Source organism: Triturus cristatus, chromosome 9, assembly GCF_964204655.1.
Source record: "Triturus cristatus chromosome 9, aTriCri1.1, whole genome shotgun sequence".
Taxonomy (NCBI): Eukaryota; Metazoa; Chordata; class Amphibia; order Caudata; family Salamandridae; genus Triturus; species Triturus cristatus.
In genome coordinates this window covers 58,741,009-58,764,486 of record NC_140592.1, presented here as the reverse complement: position 1 = coordinate 58,764,486, position 23,478 = coordinate 58,741,009, and the positions used below count along the sequence as shown (strand labels likewise).

Genomic DNA, 23,478 nt, shown 5'->3' with positions numbered 1-23,478 from the left:
TGTCGGTGGTCACCATTAGTATTAACGGCTGTCCACCAAACGTTTACAAAGATTTTGGTTTTCAGAAACAAACTCCCAAAATGGGATGTTGATGCCGAAAAACAAAAACTGACTCCCACTCCCTGGGAGTGATGGACACAAAAATAAGATGTTACACCATCCACCCTAAATAGGACAGGCGGTATAATATCCTTATTTTGATGACCCTGACTGTCTCAGGCCATCGGAGGATGTATTCCATCAACTGAGCCAACGGGGGTTCCGATGACGGGCTGCATAAGCTCTGTCCATCTCTAAATGAGGCAGATGGGCCAAGGTTTATGGGTCAGGTCACCCCGCCTCATATGCTACAGAATACCCTGTCGGTCAAACACTAAATATGTCTCTAAGTCACACCTGGGTTCTTATACATAGCCTGTATATTACTCTTTTGCAGGAAACCATATTCCAACAGGTAGATTGCTGAATTTTACTATCTTTAAAACTTGGCTGGGATGTAGATAGTTCTCCTGTACCACTGCTGCTCATAGAGGGATAGCATTATTTATCTCCAAGGGTCTAGAGTTTGGAAAACATAATTGGCAAGTTGGCAAAGAGGGCTGCTAGGCCTGGGTGAATTGCTCAGTATTTACGAATAATTTTTTTAATGAGCGTGTATAACCCTACACAGGACAATCCTAATTCTATGATAGATCTTTTGAAAGGATAAAAATAAGATATAAGTGTTAGAATTAAAATATGCAGTAGTGTTTTTTCCCACAATGAAGGAACAGCTTGAATTGCTATGGTCTAGGACACCTCCAAGGCACCCCATGAAAACACAAATAATAGAGAATAAAAAATAAGTGGAATTGGAGGTTAAAGGTGTATATGAAAAATACCTAGTACACAATTCTTAACCAAATAGAGTGGAGCTAGAGAAGTTGAAACAACATCTCCGGGAATATTATTATATTGAGACTAATTTAAATGATGAAACATACCTTCATATGCTGAGAGTGAATACACAAGGAGAGATTTGTCACGAGAAATGCGATCAAAGAACTGCCTGTGCAATGTGTTCACCAATTAGCAAAAAACACAACTAAGAGCTAGCAATAAAAGTGAACTCAATACATTATTTACCAAAATATTATTTTATATTATTTTGTCTTATTTAAAAGTTATATTTTACAGTATAAATATTTATATTAAGCACCAGGAAATTCATTTGAAAAGTTTACAAGACTTGCTGAAGACTGCACCTCCCGTTTAATAGAATCTTTAGATTAAATTGATCCCAAATTTTTATTTTTGCCTAATGGAAAGGTTAGTGGAGAAGACATTTTCCACTGGAATTATTTTAAGCACTTAGGGAAATTTAAAACATGTATTTATTTATTAAGACTTGCTAACTATATTGTGGCATGTGGCGAAATTCCTCTTTCTTAAAATATTTAAGTAGTGGTCAGTTTAAAAAAAAAGGCAAGAAATCTGAAGATTACTTTACTAAATTCTCAGTATAAAAGTATAGCTTAGTTACTAGCTGATAGAATTAATAAAGTGAGCAATATAATGATTCATAAAGCCCAAGATGTTTCTTTCTCTGGATGCCAATTATATGCAAATCAAAATTATTTTTAGAATCCGTGGATGTTTTTAATTGTAAGAAGATCCCTGCTAAAGTATTTTTTATTAGACATGGAAAAGGCTTTTGATGTTGTTTGCTGGGAAATTCCTTTTTATTTGAAGGTATTTGGATTCCCCTCAGCTCACAAGTGTGCTAAATAATCTTTACAGAGGCCAGACTGACTTTGAATTCATCCAAATTGATTCTTTAAAGGTAAGCCATGGGACAAGACAGGGTTGCTCCTGTCTCTGGTTGTATTTGCTTTTTTAATTGAACCTCTTGCCATTCCAATTTGAAGCAATAATACCAAAGTCCCCTTAATACAAAGAATGGTAAAAATTAAATTATATGTGGATGATATCATCTTATTTTTGAAACCATAGAGGAAAATGAGGAAAGGGTTTTTAATATATTTGCACAGTTTCAAGAATTGGGAGAATCTAGAATTAATAGATTGAAAAAAATATTCTATTCTGTAACTGTACTCTGGATGTATTAGCTGTAGCGATGCAATACCCATGTAATAATAATGAAAATTATTAGTTAGGGGTTATGGCACACCAAACTTAACTAACTTTTATGATTTAAATTAAAGACCCTTATTTTTAAGGAAATATCCTTATAATATTTTTATATTTTAAAGTTAACTAAATCACCTATAAGGTATGCTATGAGGTGCTGCAATGTTTTTTAACAGGTAAGAACAACTCTTTAAGGACTTTTGTTTCCCATAGTTCAATGTCGTTCCATGTTTAGAAGATCTAACAATGAAGGATCAGCCTCTTTTAGATAAATTGCCAATATCCAAATGGAAAACGAATGGTTTTTTAAAGTGTTATAATAATGGTGAATCGAAAACCTGGGCAAAATAACAGACACCTATGACAAAATTCAAATTATGATTTATGGGTGATTATAATATGCGTAATCATATTTTGCTAGGTACTGCTATCCTGGAAGTATAAGTACTTATACAGATCTAACGAATAGTCGAATTATGAGAACCATGGAGCAGTGAAAAAACTTTCTCTCTTTTGTAAAGAAAATATGTTTTGACAAAATGTTCTCGTAAGTGACATATAGAAGAACATATTATGACATTAGATATGTGCAATGAAATCAATGAGATTGATTTATTTGTTTAAGGGGGGCTAATTATCATACAATGTAATGTTATGCAAAATGGTTAATCTATTGCTTACATATGGTTTTAAATCAAATTTAACCAAATTGCTTTGCTAATTTATAATTGGTATAAACTTGTCTCTGATAGAATAGGAAATTAAATATTTAAACTCAGGCTAGGCTAGTACTGGAATGAAGATTCTGGATACCGTGAAAACAAATTAAATACTATGTTATCCTGAGAGCCACAATAATTCTATTGGGGTATTCCTCAGCTTTTCCCTTATCAACTGGATATCACAATTTGATTGATATGTCAATACTTATATCTCCATCACTGATAGTGCAAAAATGGAATACTCAACTAGTTCCTACATTTTCAAGGTGGCTGGATATAATCTATAGGGTAAAGCAACGATAAGGGTGACATGCTGTTCAAATTGGATCAAAGCAAACATTTATTTGAGAAAAAAACTTTGTTTAATTTGTTTAACATGATGCCATTTGTTATTTAAGTGCATAAGATGCTTCAGTTTGTTAGCTGCCTATTATACTGTATTGATATTTGTGAATTTAAATGGATTATGTATGATCAATATCTCCCTTAATAGAACTAAAAATTAAAAACCCTAAATAGAACATCAGTGCTGCTTGATGAATCTGCAAAAAATATGCAGACACTTATCATGTCTTCCTTTTTTATATATTTAAATTTGTGCAGATTTATCAAGGGAATCACAAATAACACAATACTTCATGAGGAATTATTTCTAAATCCCTTTTAAAAGGGACATCAAAATATATTAATTTGCCAATAACTATGCCATCATTAGATGAATCCACATGAACTTTGGCAAATATTTAGCATATTTAATCTTCTGTCGAGATGACAAGTTTTGTGCAAATCTTTGACAGGGAATACAAAGTTGAAAGGGGGTTCAAAAACAATTTAATTTGCTAAGAACTTTGGTGCTGTGAAACAAATATTATTGAAATATGGCAGCCTCTTAGCACATTAGGTCCAATTTGTGATTCTTAGGTTTTGTGCAGAGATCTGAAAAGCTGGGCAAAGATACACTGGGTGGCCAAAAATAATTGATTTGCTTATAACTTTGGCACCGTTTATAGAGCTGCACAAGGCCTGGCAAACACGTGCCGTGTATCGCTTTTTTGTGATATTTTGCATTTCATGCATTCCAAAAACAAGGAAAGACTTAAACAGGTATTGAAAAAGTAGCAGTTCCCATTTTGACTCCCATAGAAAACGGTGCTGTCTGCTACAGAAATCACCCCCGAAGGGAATTATAGTGATCTTGGAATGAAAGTCAAATTTTACACAGGGAAGAATTTATCATAATTAATAAAGTGTCAGAGAGCTTGAAAGGGTTAAAAGATAGAGATCACTCGTCTGTTAGTGTGCGGACAGACGTCGAACTTGAAGTTTGCCGACTTGCGTGGATCAAAATCTAAAAATGAAAGCCCCCATTGGACACAGAAGATTTCAGCTCCCATTATACGTTTAGAGACCCTACTACCAAAGTTTAGTCTGCTAACACACTAAAGCAGGCTCCAGTAATAAAATACCTACAGGCTATACCCTACAGCCAACCCGTGCTATGCATGTTTGTAGGCCATGTGGATCAGAGATTTTTAGTATGTGGCAGGTTAGCAAAGTATTAGCAAATGAACACTTTTGTGCCACCCTCCGCTGGCACTGTGTCCCCTTGTTGATGGCTTTGCATGAAACTCCTTGTAGCAAGGGTAAGGCACACATACTAAGGTGCTGCCAAATTCAATGATATTGCACCAACGATATGAGCAAATAAAACAATTTTTGACACCTACTTTAACATTGCCCCTTTTTTAAATGTGCCTGCAACTTGAGATTCCTGCAGTGGGCTCAACTTGCTAACAGTCCATCAAATATTATGCTGATAAGTTAACGAGCGCCAAAAATATTTGCAAATGAACATTTCTTTGACCACCCCCCTACCTCCACCGTAGGAAATCCACCTTTTATGTATTGTCGCCTGGAAAATTTGCCTTTTGCCGGACTCTATACTTTTGCTGTCTGTAGAACTCTGTGCATTTCTCCCCTGCTCACCAGTGATAAAGTGCTTGTGCGCTTCCTTTCTGCATGGTTAAATTGGGATACTCCTAATAGGCATATTAACTTACTAAGTCCCTAGTAAATGGTACAAAGTGACCTGGGGCCTGTAAGTTAATTGTCACTAGTGGACTGCAGCACAAATTGTGTCATTCACTATAGTGACAGTGTAAACTTGACTATAGGCCTACTCTATATAGCCTGGCTGTGAAGTTTGGAATTGTAGATTAGACCTGTCAAAATTACTATTTGACATAACTAAACCTTCCTTTTAAATATTCATAAGTCGCTCCTAAGTAGGCCTTACAGCCCATAATGAAGAGGGCATGGTATTTTAAAGTAGGACATGTAAACGATTAATGCTAAACATGTCCTTGCAGGGACCAGCACCTCAAATTTCACTGAAGTAAGACTGAGTGTTTCATAGGAAAACAGTGGGATGCAATATTAAATACTAATACTGTATCTCAAGAATGGGACTAGTTAGGAAAGTTATTAACATTCTAGTTCACTGGGGAAGTCAGATTTCTATGGAAAAGTAACTTTTAGAAAGTCAACTTTGCCCTGCCTGAAGTTCCTGGAAGCTAATCTTTATTTTTCCCTCTGACTTCTTCCAGGTAGTAATTAGCATTTGAATAGCTCCCTTGATGACGTGTGATCTAGCTCCCAGAGTTGAGACAAAGGCCTTGGGTGTGGGGAGGTGTTTTTGTGCCTTTGATAGGATGGCCTGTGGGTCAGGCCCAGGAACTTGATTAACTTCAGGGAGGTCCCCTGTCACAAGCAGATGCCACAAGCAGATTTAGCTAACACCCGGGTTTGCCCACTTTATTTGTCCTCCAGACAGGCAGGCTCCAATTCCAATTACAGTGGGCCTTTCTTTGACATTACAATGTTAAAAGCCTGTCTGACAGGTCTGCTGGGTTTTCATATAAAACTTCAGGCACACTTCAAAGGAGGGGGACATAATGTCAAAACAAATCTTGTATATCTTGTCTGACTACTCAGCTTTTGTTTTACTAGATTTCTGTCTCCGAGGTTATTGGAGGTACAGGGCTGCTAAAACTAGCTTTTAGCATTAGATGTGGGAGGACACTAGGATTACCATAGTACACTTGCCACACACCCCCAGCCCTCTGAGCCTAAGGGGGTCATTAGCATTGCGGGCGGATCACCACCGCCGGTCCGGCGGTGGCGATCCGCCCGCCAAATGCCCCTGTTGGACCCCCCGCCATATTAGCATGGCGAAAAGCACTGCGGCGGACGGAAAGACCGTCCGCCGCTTTTCCGCCAGTCGGATTGCCGACCGGGCGGAAAAGGGAGCAAATATGGTGGTGGTGCCTTGCAGGCACCGCCATCCATATTAGCATGGGCAACCTGAAAGACCTTTCCATGGCGGCAATGCCACCATGAAAAGGCCGGCGGAGATTGCTTTGGGGGCCCGTTACGGGCATCCGGGGGGGTGGGGAGTTGCACTTGGGGGGTACCTATGGTACCCCACTACATTGGCATACACAAGGGGACAGGCACCGCGCAGTGCCTGTCACGTTGTGCATGCAATGCACAACATGCATCCTGAACATTGAGGCGGGTGCTGCTTGAAGCACCGCCCGCCACAATGTTCAATATGCGGGATGCGACCGCCAGGGTGGTGTTCGCATCATAATAGGCACAGCGGGACCGCCGGACCCCTGATGTGGGTGGTCCCGCATACCGTTACGATGGTGGGCATCGTAATGGTGCCCTAAGTTTTTTGCCATCTTTAAAATGCCCAAAGTGGATAGGGTTAGCTCTGGTAACATTTACTCCATAGGCTAGGGAATGACCAGGGATTATTTCCCACCCCCTAGCTTGTGCAGGCATGAATGCAGCATCTTTGGGCACCAAATTCAGAAACCTCTAAGCCCTGTTGAAGATCAGAAGAGGACAGATTCTGGTGAGACCTGAGAGGAGTCTAGAAACAGACCCTGCTCTTCCTCTAGTACCTGGGACAAAGAAGAGGAGTCTAAGGGTCATCAGGCTGACCTCCTGTTAAACCTACAGGGAAATAAAAAGCTACAGCTTGCCTTTTCCTGCAACTGCCCTTCTGACCATTGGGGACTGAACCTGGACTGGGCTTTCCTGTTTGCCTCTGTCTGCCACCCTGTGAGTGTCTACGTGTCTCCCCTGAGGTCATGGCAGGCTTTAGAAGTGGATTCCTGTGGTGGGTTGGTATTTAAAGGATTAAAATCAGAAGGAAAAATCTTTGACAAGGACAAACCTAGTTTGTGTATCTGAGCAGTACTCCATCGCGGTCAGCATCAAATTGCACCATGGTGCTTGTCTACAGTGATCATTGACTATCATTGGAACTTTGTATTCTTGGCCCTATGCCTAAATCTTTCAGAATTCATATCTTCAGTTCCCTTTTATAGGATTTTTTTCAATTTGGTGTCATTTTGTTTATTAAAATGTATTCTTTATTTCTAAGTCGTTTTGGGATTTCTTATTGTTTTGCATTTTGACTTAATTATTGTTTCAGTTTACCCATTGCTTCTAAGTTAAGCCTGTCTGCTCTGTGCCATAGCTGCCAGGTAGTTAAGCTCAGGTTATTTTAGTGGCTTTAGAGATTCACCCTGACAAGTATTGTGATTAGTGAAGAGGGGGTACTTACCACCCTCAACTAACACCCAATGTCTTACACCTACTATTTAAATCTGCCCCTCAGGATGGAAATGCATGAAACTCTGTGGATCAAGAGTAAGCTGAACATGTTAAGGGCCTACAAAATTTCATCCAGATCTTGGAAAAGGCAGCAAAATTATTACCATATGAAAGCTATTGAAACACCTATCTTTGAATTTGCTCCAATTTGACTGGTCTGCATACCAAGAGAACAATAAACATGCTGAAGATAATTTCATGCTGATTCATGAAGCAGTATCACAGCACAAATTGAGGTACACTAATAGTGAGCTGAACTTGCTAAATGTCTGCGAGTTTTCGTGCGGAAACCCCAAGTGGTACTAAAGTTATATGCAAATCAATTTACATGTATGTTACACTGGCAGTGCTTGCTCCAGTGTAATAATAGTTGAGTCTGTAATTCCACAGGAAAGGTGTTTTTTTGTCATCCTAATAACCTTTGTGCAGTTTGACAAATCTGCATGACATTTTCTATGAAATGGCATCTACTTTGGGTCCTTCAGGAATGTTTTGCACTAATCCATTAAATAGGATCGGAGAAAATGGTGGGTCGCCCAAAACTGCGATTTCCCGTTTGAATTCCCTTTGTTCACCGCTATAGAACAAAACCTCTGAACTGAACTACACCACACTTGGCACAAAGTCAGAACTTTACTCATTGATTAAGCTTTTGTTGGTGTGGTGTAAATTTGTTTTGAAGTTTTTGAGAGATTTGGGTCTGATTACGATGTCGGGAGGATGCAACACGTTTCGGTGTTGGAACCGACAGACCATAGGTCGGCAGTTCCGACCACCAAATTACGATGTGACCGCATATGGTGTGGTTGCAAACTTCCATTTCTTTAAGGGAGCTTGTGCTGCAGGCGGAAACAGCCCGCAGCACAAGCTCCCATCGAGAAATATGAGTTTGTGTAAATCCCTGCACAGTAAGGCAGGCACCTGATGGTGCCTGCCACACGGTAAAGGGATTTACAGAGGGGCACGATAGGTGCCCCCTCACCCCCTTGAGGCTGCAGGGAGAAGGGGGCCCTGCTAGGTGCCCCCAAAATCACTTTCCGACAGGCTTTTCATATTGGAAAGCCCGACATGAAAAGCCTGTGGGAAACCAACATTGTAATCTCGACAGCCGAAACGCCGTCCTTAAGGGATGACATGTTGGTTCCAACTGGCTGACATAAGCCAGCCGGAATGACAGGCCGGTTTCACTTCTGTCTACCGTCATTGTAATGTGGCGGTTGAAAGTAAAACCAAAGATGACGGTCGGAAAGCCTCCGACCGCAGGTCAGAGGTTTTCCGACCGACATCAAAATAAGGCCCTTGGGATTTTAAAAATGTATGCAGCATGAGGATGAAGGGGTTAATCCTCAGAATCAGTTAGGAATATCTGGACCATCATGTCATGGACGATAGGTGGTACCTGTACCATCGATCCTCCATAACTCCAAAATGAAAAAATATGCTTGATTCTAATTGGCCGAGTGAGCTTTTTGTCCAATCCCATTTTAGTACCACAGACCCGCAGTACGGAAAGGATCTGATTGGCAGCAGCAACATCGGGAGCAATTATTGTGGCTGCCACTACAAGACTCGGGGGGATCATGAACACAGCTGATGGTCGTGTGTAGTGGAGTCAGTTGCAAGTAGTAGTCGCTTTGCTGCTTTGTGTGCAGTGGGGTCAGTCACTCAAGGGGGCTGGTGGAGTGGGGTCTGGCCTGCGGGGGCACGCCAACTATGAAGGAAGCTTCTGTGGGACTGTGGCACCAAGGTCAGGAAGCGTTCTTCTGGGGAAATGTAGATCCAAACTGGGATCAGTGAACTAAACTGTGTGCCCCACTCCCACTGTGCACATCAGAAGGCTTTCTTTAGGTGGGGTTGGACACCTCCAAAGGGTTGGGCTCAGGGCCTAGCTAGACGTTATCCATATATGGGGGTTTGGTCCTTACAAATTCCGCTTAGAAGTTATTTTAAAAAAAACAGAAATTCACTGGAAAAATAATGGTTAAAGTGAAGTTGTAGTTAGGTTTGGTAATTTCATCTTAACATATGTTTAAAAAAACTCAGAAAGTAACTGAAAAAATCACAGTTAAAATGCAGCATGGTTATAAAACATGAAAAACACAGAAATGTGGAAGTTATATTTCATCAAACTAACTATAATTTGTGCTCCTGCCATGCACTGCTTATCCCCTTACTTATTGCATTACTGATGATATGCTAAATAACATTGGTGACCTCACTGATGACATATGACTTAGTTGATGACATCACTGATGACATCACTGACAACACTATCCATGATACAGCTATCCACATTACTCCTTAAAATCTCATATAATTTATACACAACTGGTCTTTATCAAAACAACTTTCAAAGAGATTATTCAAATGAGTAATTAAATACTCCCTCACCTGTTCCTTTGAAACCTTCCTTCTGTCTATTTGTACGTACACAAGCATCTCCCCATAATTTCCTGAATTTCTATGGGCAGTCTCTGTCTTCATGTACCATTCTTCAGAGTTCATACAGCGATTAATTCCCCTGCCCCAGTTCACCACCCTTGGTGAACCTGGACTACTGCAAGGTATTTGCAATGTTCCTCCTCACATCCATCACTCTTAGAGCCAGCACTAATGGGCAAGGCCAAATATATCTTATGTTCAAATCAAAATCAAATCAAATAACATTTGTATAGCACATCACTGTCACCCCTAGAGGTATCTTATTTCTGAGGGTGCGACGACTCATTCGAAGAGGCAGGTCTTGAGATTCTGTCAGAAATCCTGCAGGGAGGCTGCTGTTCGGAGATGGAGGGGCAGGTTGTTCTAGGTCTTGGCGGCGATGTAGCAGAAGGAGCAGCCCCTGCGGTGGATGTGGGAGGTGTGCGCACGGCTAGCAAGTTAGGTTCTAGAGTGGTCAAGAGTTTTAAGTTATCTGTGAACCTTTTACCTAATGTGTCTTTTAATTCTGAGGAATGTTCTTTGAGATGGTTAATGTTAAATATTTTGTTGTGCTATTTACTTTTTTATGTAATGTTGTACACAGTTATCATGACCTCAAATAAAATCAAATTGTGCATTATTTATTGTTAGTGTGATTTAGACAGTGGTACATTTTATAGGTTTTTTCTGTGCAGTAGGTTGAATTTAATTATATTTTTAAGAACAGTGAAACATTCAGGTATTCATTCCCATGAAGTCATTTTGATATAGCAATTATCCAATACAACAAAAGTTAATTATCTCACAAAAAGATGAAGTCATTTCAGAACAGAAGTTTAGTGTTTAGAAATTCATCAGCAAAACTCAAAATGTCACAATTAAGTCCTATATTCAAATGATCTGCTTTCTCTTCCAGATTGCTTGGAAAGCTGCATCACGCCTTGAATGATCAAACATGCAAATAGCCCTTCAAAAACTCAACTCGTTTTGATGAAAATTTAAAAATAGATACATTTGCAGCCTCGCCATGGAATGCCACAGAGATGAGAAGAGAAGGCAGCAGCATGGCTCAAGGGTGCTGGACCAAATATCGAAGATGAGAGAGTCAGCAGCGCTTATTGACGTGGAGCTGGTAGCTGAGGGCCAGAGGTTCCCATGCCACCGGCTGATTCTGGCTTCATTCAGTCCCTATTTTAGAGCCATGTTTACTTGTGGCTTGTTGGAGTGCACCCAGAAGGAAGTTGTGTTGCACGATGTAACAGCGGAGAGTGCGGCGGCCATCTTGAACTACATGTACAGTGCTGAGCTTCATATCACCAACGCAAATGTTCAGAACGTAGCCACTGCTGCATTCGTCATGCAGATGGAAGAAATTTTTAGCGTATGTCAAGCGTACATGACAGACCACATGGACGCTTCCAACTGTGCGGGGGTCTACTATTTTGCAAAGAGCATTGGGGCAGAAGACTTATGTGATCAAGCCAAGAAATACTTGTATCAGCACTTTGCCGAAGTCAGTTTGCATGATGAGCTGTTGGAAATTGAAGTTGAGCAGCTTCTGAGTCTGATCACCTCCGACGATCTGAATGTATCCAGGGAGGAAAATATTTTGGACCTGGTGCTTCGCTGGATGAACCATGACCGAAGCGTCAGAGCCAGGCACCTGCCCGAACTCCTGAAACAAGTGAGGTTGATGCTTGTGAGCCCTTCCTTTCTCCGGGAAGCCCGGAAGAGAAACTTAGCACTGCTATATGACTCCGAATGCAACAATATGATCGAGGGTGCCTTGGAGAACATCTCCAAGTCCAAGCAGCACTCTCTAAGTCTTCGCTATGGCATGGAGACCACCAGCCTTCTGCTGTGCATTGGCAACAACTCCCTGGGTATTCGGTCAAAGCATGGCAGCTATGGAGATGCTAGCTTTTGTTATGCCCCGTCGACGCAGAAGACGTACTTCATCCATTCTCCAAAGTATGGGGAGGTCTTGGGCTTTGTGTGTGCCGGCGTGGTCACGGAGAACAATGAAATCATTGTCGCTGGAGAGGCAAGTGCAGTTAAACTCTCAAGACAAAAGAACAAGAGTGTTGAAATATGTAGGTGTGTACCCCAATCAATACTGCCTAAAATCCAGTAAATGTTGTGTGTAATGGAAAAGGTCTATAGATGTTAACATGCTTCTTCATGTTTGTTCTCTCTAATTGGGGATCTAAGATATGGCGCGGCCAAAGAACTGCTCCGTATTTTAGTTCTTAAGTTAAAAAGCTCATGATTTTCTTAAGGTTCACATTTGTATCAACTACCTTGTCAATCGTCCTTCAACTCAATTTATATTTATGTGGTCATCAAAAAGCATCGCATCATACTAGTGGCTCGTTAACACTGAGGATGATTCTAGGAGCATCACCAGGATAATGAAGGCTGCTTCTTGATGATGAGGCCGTCATGATGCAATGTCACAAGGAGAGCGCCCCTATATCATTGGAGGAAGTTCCAAATACCATCCTATCATTTGCAAACGTAGTGTCTTTGCTCTAGGGTCTCCTTATTGCGCGTCAAGTCTGTCTTCCTCTACCAGTTTCTTAAAAAATCCTACCTTTGAGATTCTCATGTCACCTGAAACCTCCCTCTGCTCTGAGTATTACTAGACTTCGTCACCATGAATTATCCCAATATAGGATTAGCCCGGTGCCATCCATGCCGAGCTAGAAAGGGACAAAGTGTTTTGCCATTTCCACAGCAAAGTCTTTAAGCGTAGGATTAGACAGTGTCATCCATACCGAGCTGTAGATTGCCAAATGTCTTTTACCACTCCAGTATGCAGCGTTGGATTGGTATAATGCCATCCAAGCGAACCTGGAATGAATAAAAGCAACCCCTGACACACTTAGCTGTCATTACAGCTCTTCAGATAGGTTTAGCTTTGTCCTGACACAAAGGAGCACTCAGTATAAGTCAAAGCAGTGCCCTTTCATGCTTAGAGTGCCACATAAATGGCTGCAGAAATGGCAAAAGCATTTGTCCCTTTCTAGCTCAGTGTGGATGACACTGTGCTAATCCTATGCTTAGAAACTTTGCTAGAAAAACATACACGTGAAGTGAGCAGATTCAGAGATTCGCTGGTGTTGGGTGCTCTATATAGGAGCTGCTCTCCACCTAAACCTGGGAATGACTGATTGTTCTCTGCTTCCTTTTGTATATGTGAATATATATATATATATATATATATATATATATAAAATATATATATGTGTGTGTGTGTATATATATATATATATATATTCACTTAAAAAACCATAGGTTTCACACATGTTATAGTTAGGTGGACATTTCACTCGTAAAAAAACAATGAAATTCTCCCGTTATAGTTAGTTCAGATAACTATAACTCGCGCGACCGCCACTCTATCACAAGGATGATGTCATCAGTGATGTCATGAGTGATGCCACTGACCATGTTATGAGTGATGTAATATGTGAAGGCATCAGCAGTGGATTGCGGGCGCGCGAGTTATAGTTATCTGAACTAACTATAACGGGGGAATTTCATTGTTTTTTCACGAGTGAAATGTCCACCTAACTATAACATGTGTGAAACCTATGGTTTTTTAAGTGAATTTGCAAGGTTTTTTAAATGCTAATTCCTAACTATAACGTGTGTGAAACCTATGGTTTTTTAAGTGAATTTGTACGTTTTTTTTAAATGCTAAGTTATGTATGTATTTAAAATAATGTTTTTTTCACCCTTCGGCGTCCTTCAGGGACCCCCTGACAAAGGCTAGGGGGTCAGGAACTCTCTACCCTGCCCCCTTTTTCACGTTCGCCACCTCTCTTTTTCAGTGTCGCACCCAAAACAAACAAAATGGCGGCTGACACTTCCTGATTTCGACCGATTCGAACGTTGACTGACATGTCACCACCAATCAGAATTACGCTCGCGCACGTAAGGGTGCGCGCACGGTGCGCGGCTATATATATTTATGTACTTTTAACTGCAATTTTCTCAGGAACTACTGAACAGATTGACTCCATATATGCAAAAGGCACATGCGTGACCTGAGGACTACCTCTCTGCCAAATTTCAAGTAATTCTGTTCAGCCGTTCGGGCTGTACCTTCGACTAAAGGTCCTATGGGAAAATGCATGGAGAAAATGCGTTTTGGGACCCCCCTTTTTTCTTGGCCCCCGCTTGACGAATCACCCCGAGACTTTCAGGATAGGAGCTGAGCGGAGCGCCCCATTAGTTTTGAAAATTTCGTGAGGATTCATCAACCGGCGCCAAAGTTATTCAAAATAGAATTTTGAGATTTCCTATGGAAACTCGGTCCTAACTATAACTATCTACTGGCGACCGCCAGTAGATAATATATACATATATATATATATATATATATATATATATATATATATATATATATATATATATATATATATATGAAATTCACTGACAAAAGCAAAGGTTACAGTGACGTGTTATAGTTAGGCTCAGATTTTACACACACAAAACCATAGAAACATAGCAGTTATAGTTACCTGAGCTAAGTATAACTTATGCCCCTGCAATGCAATTCTTAGGACCTCACATATTACATCACTCATGACATGGTCAGTGACATCACTGAAATAATGTCATTCCAGGTCTTGGCAGTGATGTAGGAGAAGGTGCAGCCACCACTGCGACTGAGGCGGATCTGGGGGGTGTGTGAGGGTGAGTGAAGAGGAGTGCAGGTGTTTGGAAGGTTGGAGGAAGTTCAGTCAATAGTTGTTGTAGGCGGGTTCTAGGTCGTGAAGGGCTTTGTAAGCATGCATGAGGATCTTGACCTGGCATCTCTTCTGGATGGGGAGCTAGTGGAGGTCTCTTAGGTGGGGGTAATGTGGTTATGCTTGGGGAGGTCCAGGAGGAGTCTGGCTTCAGCGTTCTGTGTGGTCTGGAGTCTTCTGAGGAGCTGGGTGGAGATGCTGATGTAGAACGCATTGCTTTAGTCGAGGTGGCTGGTGATTAGGGCCTGAGTGACGGTCTTTCTGATGTTGGTTGGGATCCATCTGAAGATTCTTCAGAGCATGCAAATAATGTGGAAGCAAGAGGAGGCAGCTGCATTGACTTGTGGTTTCATAGACAATTGGCTGTCGAGAATGATGCTGAGGTTGCGTGCATGGTTGGTTGGTGAGGGTGTAGATTCGAGTTCTGCAGGCCACCAGTTGTGGTACCATGCAGAGGTGTTCTTCCCAAAGATCATTACTTCGGTTATGTCGGAATTGAGTTGGAGGCAGTTGTCTGTCATTCATTTGGCTGCGTTGGTCATGGCATTGAGGAAGTTGGATTTGGCATTGGATGGGTCTTTGGTGAGCGAGAGTATCAGTTAAGTGTCATCTGCATAGGAGATTATGTTGAGTCTGTGGGATGTGACAATATCTGTGAGGGAGGTCATGTAGATGTTGAACAGGGTGGGGCTGTGGGAGGATCCTTGTGGTACACCGCATATGATGTCTTTTGGTGCGAAGTTGAAAGGAGGCAGTTGAATGCAGTGTCTGTGTCCTGAAAGGAAGGCGACAATCCACCTGAGGGCATCTTGCTGTATGCCTATATTGTATAGTCTATTGATGAGGCTGTTGTGGGAGACGGTGTTGAACACCACGTAGAGGACAAGGAGGATCAAGGCCGCAGTTTCACCGTGGTCAAGGAGTGTTCTGATGTCATTTGTGGCGACGATCAGCATGGTCTCAGTGCCGTGGTTGGAACAGAATCTGGATTGTGAGGTGTCCAGTAGGTGGTTTTGTTCCAGGATTTCGGTGAGCTGCTGGTTGATGGTTTTCTCGAATACTTTGGCTGGGTAGGGGAGCAGAGAGATTGAAGGATAATTATTGAGATCACTGGGATCAGTGGAGGCTTTCTTTAGTAGGGGTCTGACGTCTGCATGTTTCCATCTGTGCGGGAAGGTTGCTGTGAAGATGGAGGTGTTGAGGATGCTTGTGAGTTGCGTGCTGATTGGGTTTGTTGTGAGGTTGTAGAGGTGGTGGGGGAAGGGATTGGTGGGCGTCCTGGAGTGGATGGAAGACATGATGACTGAGATGGTCAGGGTGGTGTGCGGAGACCAGGTGGTAATGATTTGACTGATGTTCACTGGTTGGTTGAGGTCATTGGGGTTCAGGGTGGCGAGTTGGAGGTTGAAATTGTTGTAGTTGCTGGTGATCTTGCTGTGGAAGTAGTCTGAGAGGTTGTCGCTGAGTTCTTGAGAGAAGAGAATGGTGTTCCGTATGGCTGTGGGGTTTGAACATTCTTTGACTATTTTGATGAGTTCCTTTGTGGGGTTGGCCGCAGAGTCGATGTGTGTGGTGATGGCTGCTTTCTTGGCTTTTTTGATCACTGATGACATCTCAAATGACATCACTGTTGACATCATCCAATGGGTGTAAGTGTTTCATAGACATTTCTGAGACTTACAGATAGATACTGAGCTACTGCATATGTTACATTACAATTGTTTCTGTACTCTGAGTGAGTGATAATATTTCGGACATATGTTATCTGAGTGGTTGTGTGACTAATTGGATCAGTGTGTGAGTGGGTTTCTGAGTGGTTGTATGGGTGCATGAGTGGGTGTGTGAGTGGCTGTATGGATTTGTCAGTGGGTGTGTGAGTGACTAGATGGATCTGTCAGTGGGTGTGTGAGTGGCTGTATAAGTCTGTCAGTTGGAATGTGAGTGGCTGTATGGGTCTGTGAATGGGGGTGTGAGTGGTTGAATGGGTGTGTGAGTGGTTGTATGGGTGAATGGCATTATGGGTGTGTGAGTGGTTGCATAGGTGTGGGTGAGGTTGTATGGGTGTGTGAGTAGGTATCTAAGTAGCTGTGTGGGTGTGTGAGTAGTTGTATGGGTGTGTGAATAGTCTTATGGGTGTGAGAGTGGTTGTATGGGTGTGGGACAGGTTGTATGGGTATGTGAGTAGGTGTATGAGTAGCTGTGTGGGTCTGTGAGTGGATGTGTGAGTGGTTTATGGGTGTGTGAGTGGTTTTATGGGTGTTTGAGTGGTTGTGAAAGTGTGTGACTGGGTGTTTGAGGGGTTGTATGTGTATGAGTGGGTGTGTGAGTAGTTGTATGGGTCTGTGAGTGAATGTGTGAGTGGTTTTGTGAGTGTGTAAGTGGATGTGTGAATAGATGTGTGAGTGCTTGTATGGGTCTGTGGATGTGTGAGTGGTTGTTTTGGTATGTGACTGGCAGTATGGATCTGTGAATGTTTGTGTGAGTGTGTAAGTGGGTGAGTGAGTGGACATATGGGTCTGTGATTGGATGTGTGAATGGTGTTTTGAGTGTGCGAGTGGTTCTGTGGATATGTGAGTAGATGTGTGAGTGCTTATAGGGGTCTGTGGATGTGTGAGTGGTTGTGTTGGTGTGTGGCTGAGTGTGCGATTGGTAGTATGGATCGGTGAATGTGTGTGTGAGTGGTTGTGTCGGTAGGTGCGTGGTTGTATGGGTGTGTGAGTGGCTGTGTGAGTGATTGTGTGGGTGTGTGAGTGGTTCTGTGAACGATGTCATCAGTGCACATGCATTTCCAGATCCACACAGACCCAAACTCCACCCTCAGAGGCACCCTCATCTACAGACCCCCGGACCCGGACCCCAGTTCAGCGACACCATCGCTGACTTCATCAGCACGCACGCCCTGACCTCCACCAACTACGTCCTCCTCGGAGACCTGAACTTTCACCTTGAGAACAACGACGACAACAACTCCACCACCCTGATTGATAACCTCGCCAACCTCGGACTGAAGCAACTCGTCACAACGTCTACCCACTCCGCCAGTCACAACCTCGACCCCGTCTTCTCCTCAAGCTCCCACGTCTCTTTAAGCCACATCACCGAACTCCACTGGACCGACCACCGCTGCATACACTTCACCTTCTAGAAACCCACCACACACCACCGCACCCAACAGATCCCTCGCCGCTGCTGGAGCAAAATCACCAAAGACCAACTACTCGCAAACCTTGCTCTCAGCCCACCCACCAAATCCTCCAACACCGACGACGCTGCCCACAGCCTCAGATGCTGGATCGACGACTGCGCCAACACCCTCGCTGAAGAAACCCTCCCACAGTGACACCAGCAAGGGGGCCAGCTGGTTCACCCCAGAACTCTTAGCCTCCAAGTGAGCCTGCCGGAAACTAAAGAAGAAATGGCACTGTGAGCAGACTCCGGACAGCCACGCAGCCCACAAGGACGCCATCCACAACCACCATCACCTCATCAGGACTGCCAAGAAGACCTCCCACAAAGACCGCCTCGACAACAACGCACACAATAGCAAGGAGCTCTTCAACATCGTGAAGGAACTTTCCAACCCCAGCTCCAACACCAACGACATCCCGCCGTCGCAAGCCCTGTGCGACTCCCTCGCCACTTTTTTCCACCGCAAGATAGCAGACATCCACAACAGCTTCAACACCCAGACAGCCCCAACAGACAGCAACACAGCAGACTCTCCGCACACCATCGACCACGATTCCTTGCTTGCCTGGGCCAACATGAACCTCGATGACACCATCAAGACCATGAGCACAATCCACTCCGGCTCCCCGTCAGACCCACTCCCGCACCACATCTTCAACAAAGCCAGCAACTCCATCGCACCCCATCTGCGCAACGTCATCAATCTCTCCCTCGAGACCGTGACCTTCCCAGACAGCTGGAAACACGCCGAGATCAACGCCCTCCTCAAAAACCCCAAGGTGGACCCTAGAGACCTCAAGAACTTCCGGCAAAGGTCATCGAGAAGATCGCCAGCAGACAGCTAACCCGATACCTTGAAGAAAACAGAATCCTGGACCCTTCCCAGTCAGGGTTCTGCAGCAACCACAGCACCGAGACTGCCCTCATTGCTGCCACCGACGACATCAGGACCTTGCTGGACAACGGTGAGACCACGGCCCTCATCCTCCTGGACCTCTCCGCTGCATTCGACACCGTCTGCCACCGCACACTATGCGTTCGCCTCCACGCCATAGGGATCCGAGACAAGGTTCTGGAATGGACCACCTTCATCCTCTCCGGCAGAACCCAGAGCGTCCGCCTCCCCCATTCCGATCCAAAGCCTCCGAGATCATCTGCGGCGTACCGCAGGGATCTTCCCTCAGCCCGACACTGTTCAACATCTTCATGGCCCCGCTTGAACACATCGCCTGACAGCACAACCTCAATATAATCTCCTATGTCGACGACACTAAACTGATCCTCTCCCTCACCAAGGACCCCATAACTGCCAAATCCAACCTTCACGAAGGAATGAAGGCCGTCGCCGACTGGATGAAGATCAGCCGACTGAAGCTGAACACGGACAAGATGGAGGTCCTCATCCTCGGCTCCAACCCTTCAGCCTGAGACGACTCCTGGTGGCTGACGGCACTGGGGGCACCCCCGACACCCACCGACCATGCACGTAACCTGGGAATCATCCTCGACTCAACGCTCTCCATGACCAAGCAAATCAACGCCGTCTCCTCCTCCTGCTTCAACACCCTCCGCATGCTCCGCAAGATCTACAGGTGGATCCCGACAGACATAAGAACAGTCACCCAGGCCCTCGTCAGCAGCAGACTCGACTACGGAAACGCCCTTTACACGGGAGCCCCGACCAAGCTCATCAAACGTCTACAACGCATCCAAAACGCCTCTGCACGACTGATCCTCGACATACCACGCCACATCCACATCACCCCCCCACCTGAAAAACCTGCACTGGCTCCCCATCAACAAGAGGATATCCTTCAAGCTCCACATCCATGCTCACAAGGCACTCCACAAGACCGGCCCAGCCTACCTCATCAGACCACTCTCCTTATACATCCCCAACCGCCAGCACCGCTCCGCCGACCTCGCACTCGCACTCAATACCGTCCCTCGCATCCGTAGAACAACCACAGGCAGAAGATCCTTCTACCACCTCGCCGACAAGACCTGGAACACCCTCCCACTGAGCCTACGAAAGACCCAAGACCTGCTGACCTTCAGGAGGCTACTCAAGACCTGGCTGTTCAACCAGTAGTGCCCCCCCTCACAGCACCTTGAGACCCTCACGGGTATGTAGTGCGCTCTACAAATGATTGATTGATTGATTGATTGATATCATTTGAGATGTCATCAGTGATGTCACTGACTATGTTGTGAGTTATGTAATATGTGAAGTCATGAGCAGTGCATTGTGGGGGTGTAAGTTATAAAAAGTTCAGGTAACTATACTGCTGGATTTCTATGGTTTTGTGTGTGTGAAATCGGAGCCTAACTTTGCTTTTTTCAGTGAATTTCTATGTTTTTTAAATGTCATTTCCTAACTATAATGTCCCTATAACCTTAGTTTCTTTGTGAATATCAAAGGTTTTGTAAAAGTGTAGTTCCTAACTGTAACCTGCAACCTTTGAGAGTGGTTGTGTGAGTGGCTGTATAGTTCAGTGATTGGGTGTGTGATCAGCTGTATGGGTCTGTGAGTAAGTGTATGAGTGGCTGTGTGGGTCTGTGAGTGGCTATAAGAGTCTGTGAGTGAGTGTGTAAGTGTCTGTATGGGTATATGAGTGGGTGCGTGAGTAGTTTTGCAGTTGTGTATTGGTTAGTCAATCAGTGAGTGTGTCAGTAGCTACATGGGTCTGTCAGTAGGTGTGTGAGTAGCTGTGTGGGTGTGTAAATGTGCTTGTGTGTGGCTATTTAGATGTGTGAGTGGGTTTGTGAGTGGCTGTATGGGCCTGTGACTGGGTATGTGAGCAGCTGAATGGGTCTGTAAGTAAGTGAGAGAGGCGCTTTATGGGTCTGTGAGTGGGTGTGTGAGTGGTTATGTTGGTGTGTGAGTGGGTGTGTGATTGACAGTATGGGTCTGTGAGTAAATGTGTGAGTGGTTTTTTGGGTGTATGAATGGATGTGTGAGTGACTGTTTGGGTGTGGGTGTCTAAGTGCCTGTGTGGGTGTGTCAGTAGCTGTGTGAGTGACTGGGCCAGAACAGAACCTCAACTGCCCTTTATCCAAGAAGAGTCCACAGTTTTGCACAAAATATCTCCTCAACTGGAGTACTTCTGCTGGTTAATTACTAAGTGCTACCTTGTTGGGTAAATGTCCGGTGTGTATTCTACACTACAGCTGAGTAATGGACCATGAAGAAATGTCACGAATGACCTTGTGTGTGTTTCGAAAATGTGATTGTTTCTTGTGTGTCTTTATCCAGAAATCTGTGAAAACATGAATCCTCCTATTGAGAAGTCAACAAGGCTACAAAGAAGTGAATCTCCACCAAACAAGGGTACTTCCTCTTAACTATATGAAGTAAGCACTTCTCTGTTTGGTGAAGATGTCTTCACATTCTTCTGCATCACCAAAATCAGTGGCAAACACCCTGGGGGACCTTTTGGGAAGCTGCCCATCATATTGGCAAAAGTCAGGAAGACCTTTGAGTATTACTAAGGTGCATGAGGTGGAGCCAAATGTGTGAGGCTTTCAGGTGATTTTGCACATTTGCTTATCATAGTAATTCAAAGCGTGAGCCATGAACTCTGCTCTCACCGGGAGAGGACATAAAAGAGCCCACTTTTCACATTTAACAAGGGGAGGGGGGCAAAGCAGCAATTTTGGCCCTGGGAATGCCAACCTTCGGGCCCGCCACTTGATTCTGAATACCGTAGAGCCCACCCAGGGCACCTAGTGTACACAGTTGGGGAACGCGGTGGGGAGCCCCAATGACCCCGCGATCCCTGCTAGCTCCCCGCCTTCATCAGGAGCTGGCATTCCTTCTGCAAGCATGGAGCTGCAAAAATGCTGCTCACTGAATGCAGGAGCAATTCTATCACCTGTTTTCCTGCTCGCACCCAGTGGGTGCAGACTTACTGTTTCCTCTCGTTTGGTGTTTGGTGGGAGCTGTTGAACCTCTTGCCATGTGACAGCAAACCACTATGTCCCAAGAATGGGGACCTCGGTAAATAGGGAGCCTGCCCTCCCCTGGGACAATTTCAGTCCTGGTGACTCCATCCCCCAGGAACCAGAACCTTTTGTAAATGGGAGGGGGCACACAGCTCCCCACCCCCTGGGCCAATTTTGGCCTGGGGAACCCAACCCCTGGGGTAGGCCAATTAGCAAATGGGGAGTGGGACATGCAGCTACTCTCCTTGGGTCAATTTCAGCGCCAGGGACCCCATCCCACCTGCCCTGCACATTTTTAATTAGGGGGGCATGCAGCACCCCTATCCCTGGGTCCTGGCCAATGATGAACGGGGGAGGGGGCATGCAGCCCCTCTCCCTGGGCCAATTTCCACCCCAGGAATCTCATCCCCCGGGGACCAGCCATCAAAGGGATGCTGTGCTGGTGCCCACCCAGGGAACCCACTATATCCTTGTTGGGGGCCGGGGAGGAGCCCCAAGGCCCCGTGGCCCCTGCCGGCTATATATATATGTATATCATTAAAATCCAAATCCACAAAGGGAATCACGTACTTTCAGGACGCAAAAGAGTTATAATGTTCAGGATTTATTCCGCTTCTTTGTAACGCATTTCAGCTGTCTAGCAGCCCTGCTTATATATATATATATATATAAATAAAAAAAACGCACTTAAGCTTTTGAAAGGGCACACCGCGATACTCTGCCATCCGGCTTCTTGGCCCCTGTGCAGTTCCTCACCCCCTCTCTATGGTTCAGCCAGATCCGACGCGTTTCGGGGCCACTCCGCCCCTTAATCATGGATTTGTTACACACAGGCATCAAGGGCTCACCTTCGTAATTCAAATCATTTTTATTGGATTACTCCACCCTAAGTGGGTGTGGCTAAGGTTTTCATCAAGCAGACTGCTGGATGATGTAGTCCGTGAAGGTGAGTAACATTAATATCCTTAAGTAGGCTTCTGCCTCTGTGTATAGTTCAAATATATATTATACAACCTTTAGTAGGAAAGGAGAGCAGGGTTTGAAGAGCTATTCATTTCACATCGAGTGTCGCGCTGCAAGGCAGGAAAAAGTAATCCCGCCACAGTCTCCTCGCATGCTGTCTCTTCCCGCATGCAGCAATGGTGCTCCTTCCCACGACCAAGGCCCACCGTGTGGGTGTATAAATAAACAAAACGCACTTAAGCTTTTGAAAGGGCACACCGCGATACTCTGCCATCCGGCTTCTTGGTCCCTGTGCAGTTCCGCACCCCCTCTCCATGGTTCAGCCAGATCCGACGCGTTTTCGGGGCCACTCCGCCCCTTAATCATGAATTTGTATGTATGTGTGTGTGTATATATATATATATATATATATATATATATCATTACAATATTCACGCTACATCCAAAGCGCGAAATCAAGCCCTCCAGTCAGACGTCAGGTAAGAAAGTTTTTAATTATCCACAGGCAAAGCATTACGCGTTACGACCTCCAAGTGGGTCTTAATCATATGCAAATACGAGGGTCAGTGACATTGGGTTTTAAATACACTGGGATCATCAACAGTGAAGAAGGACTACGGGTGCACCACATAACATTTTCGTTCACAACTATTTTTTCTTTC

The 23,478-nt window shown here is 44.2% G+C and overlaps 1 protein-coding gene across 1 annotated transcript in view; it reads left to right on the top strand.

Moving 5' to 3' along the window:
• The window catches only part of KBTBD12 (kelch repeat and BTB domain containing 12), a 526,200-nt gene that overhangs the window by 15,810 nt on the left and 486,912 nt on the right, over positions 1–23,478 (top strand). Inside the window, exon 2 of the mRNA XM_085624402.1 lies at positions 10,879–12,059. Coding sequence (XP_085480528.1) covers positions 10,990–12,059 — 1,070 coding nt within the window. The 5' untranslated portion in view covers positions 10,879–10,989. The remainder of the gene's footprint in view (positions 1–10,878; positions 12,060–23,478) is intronic.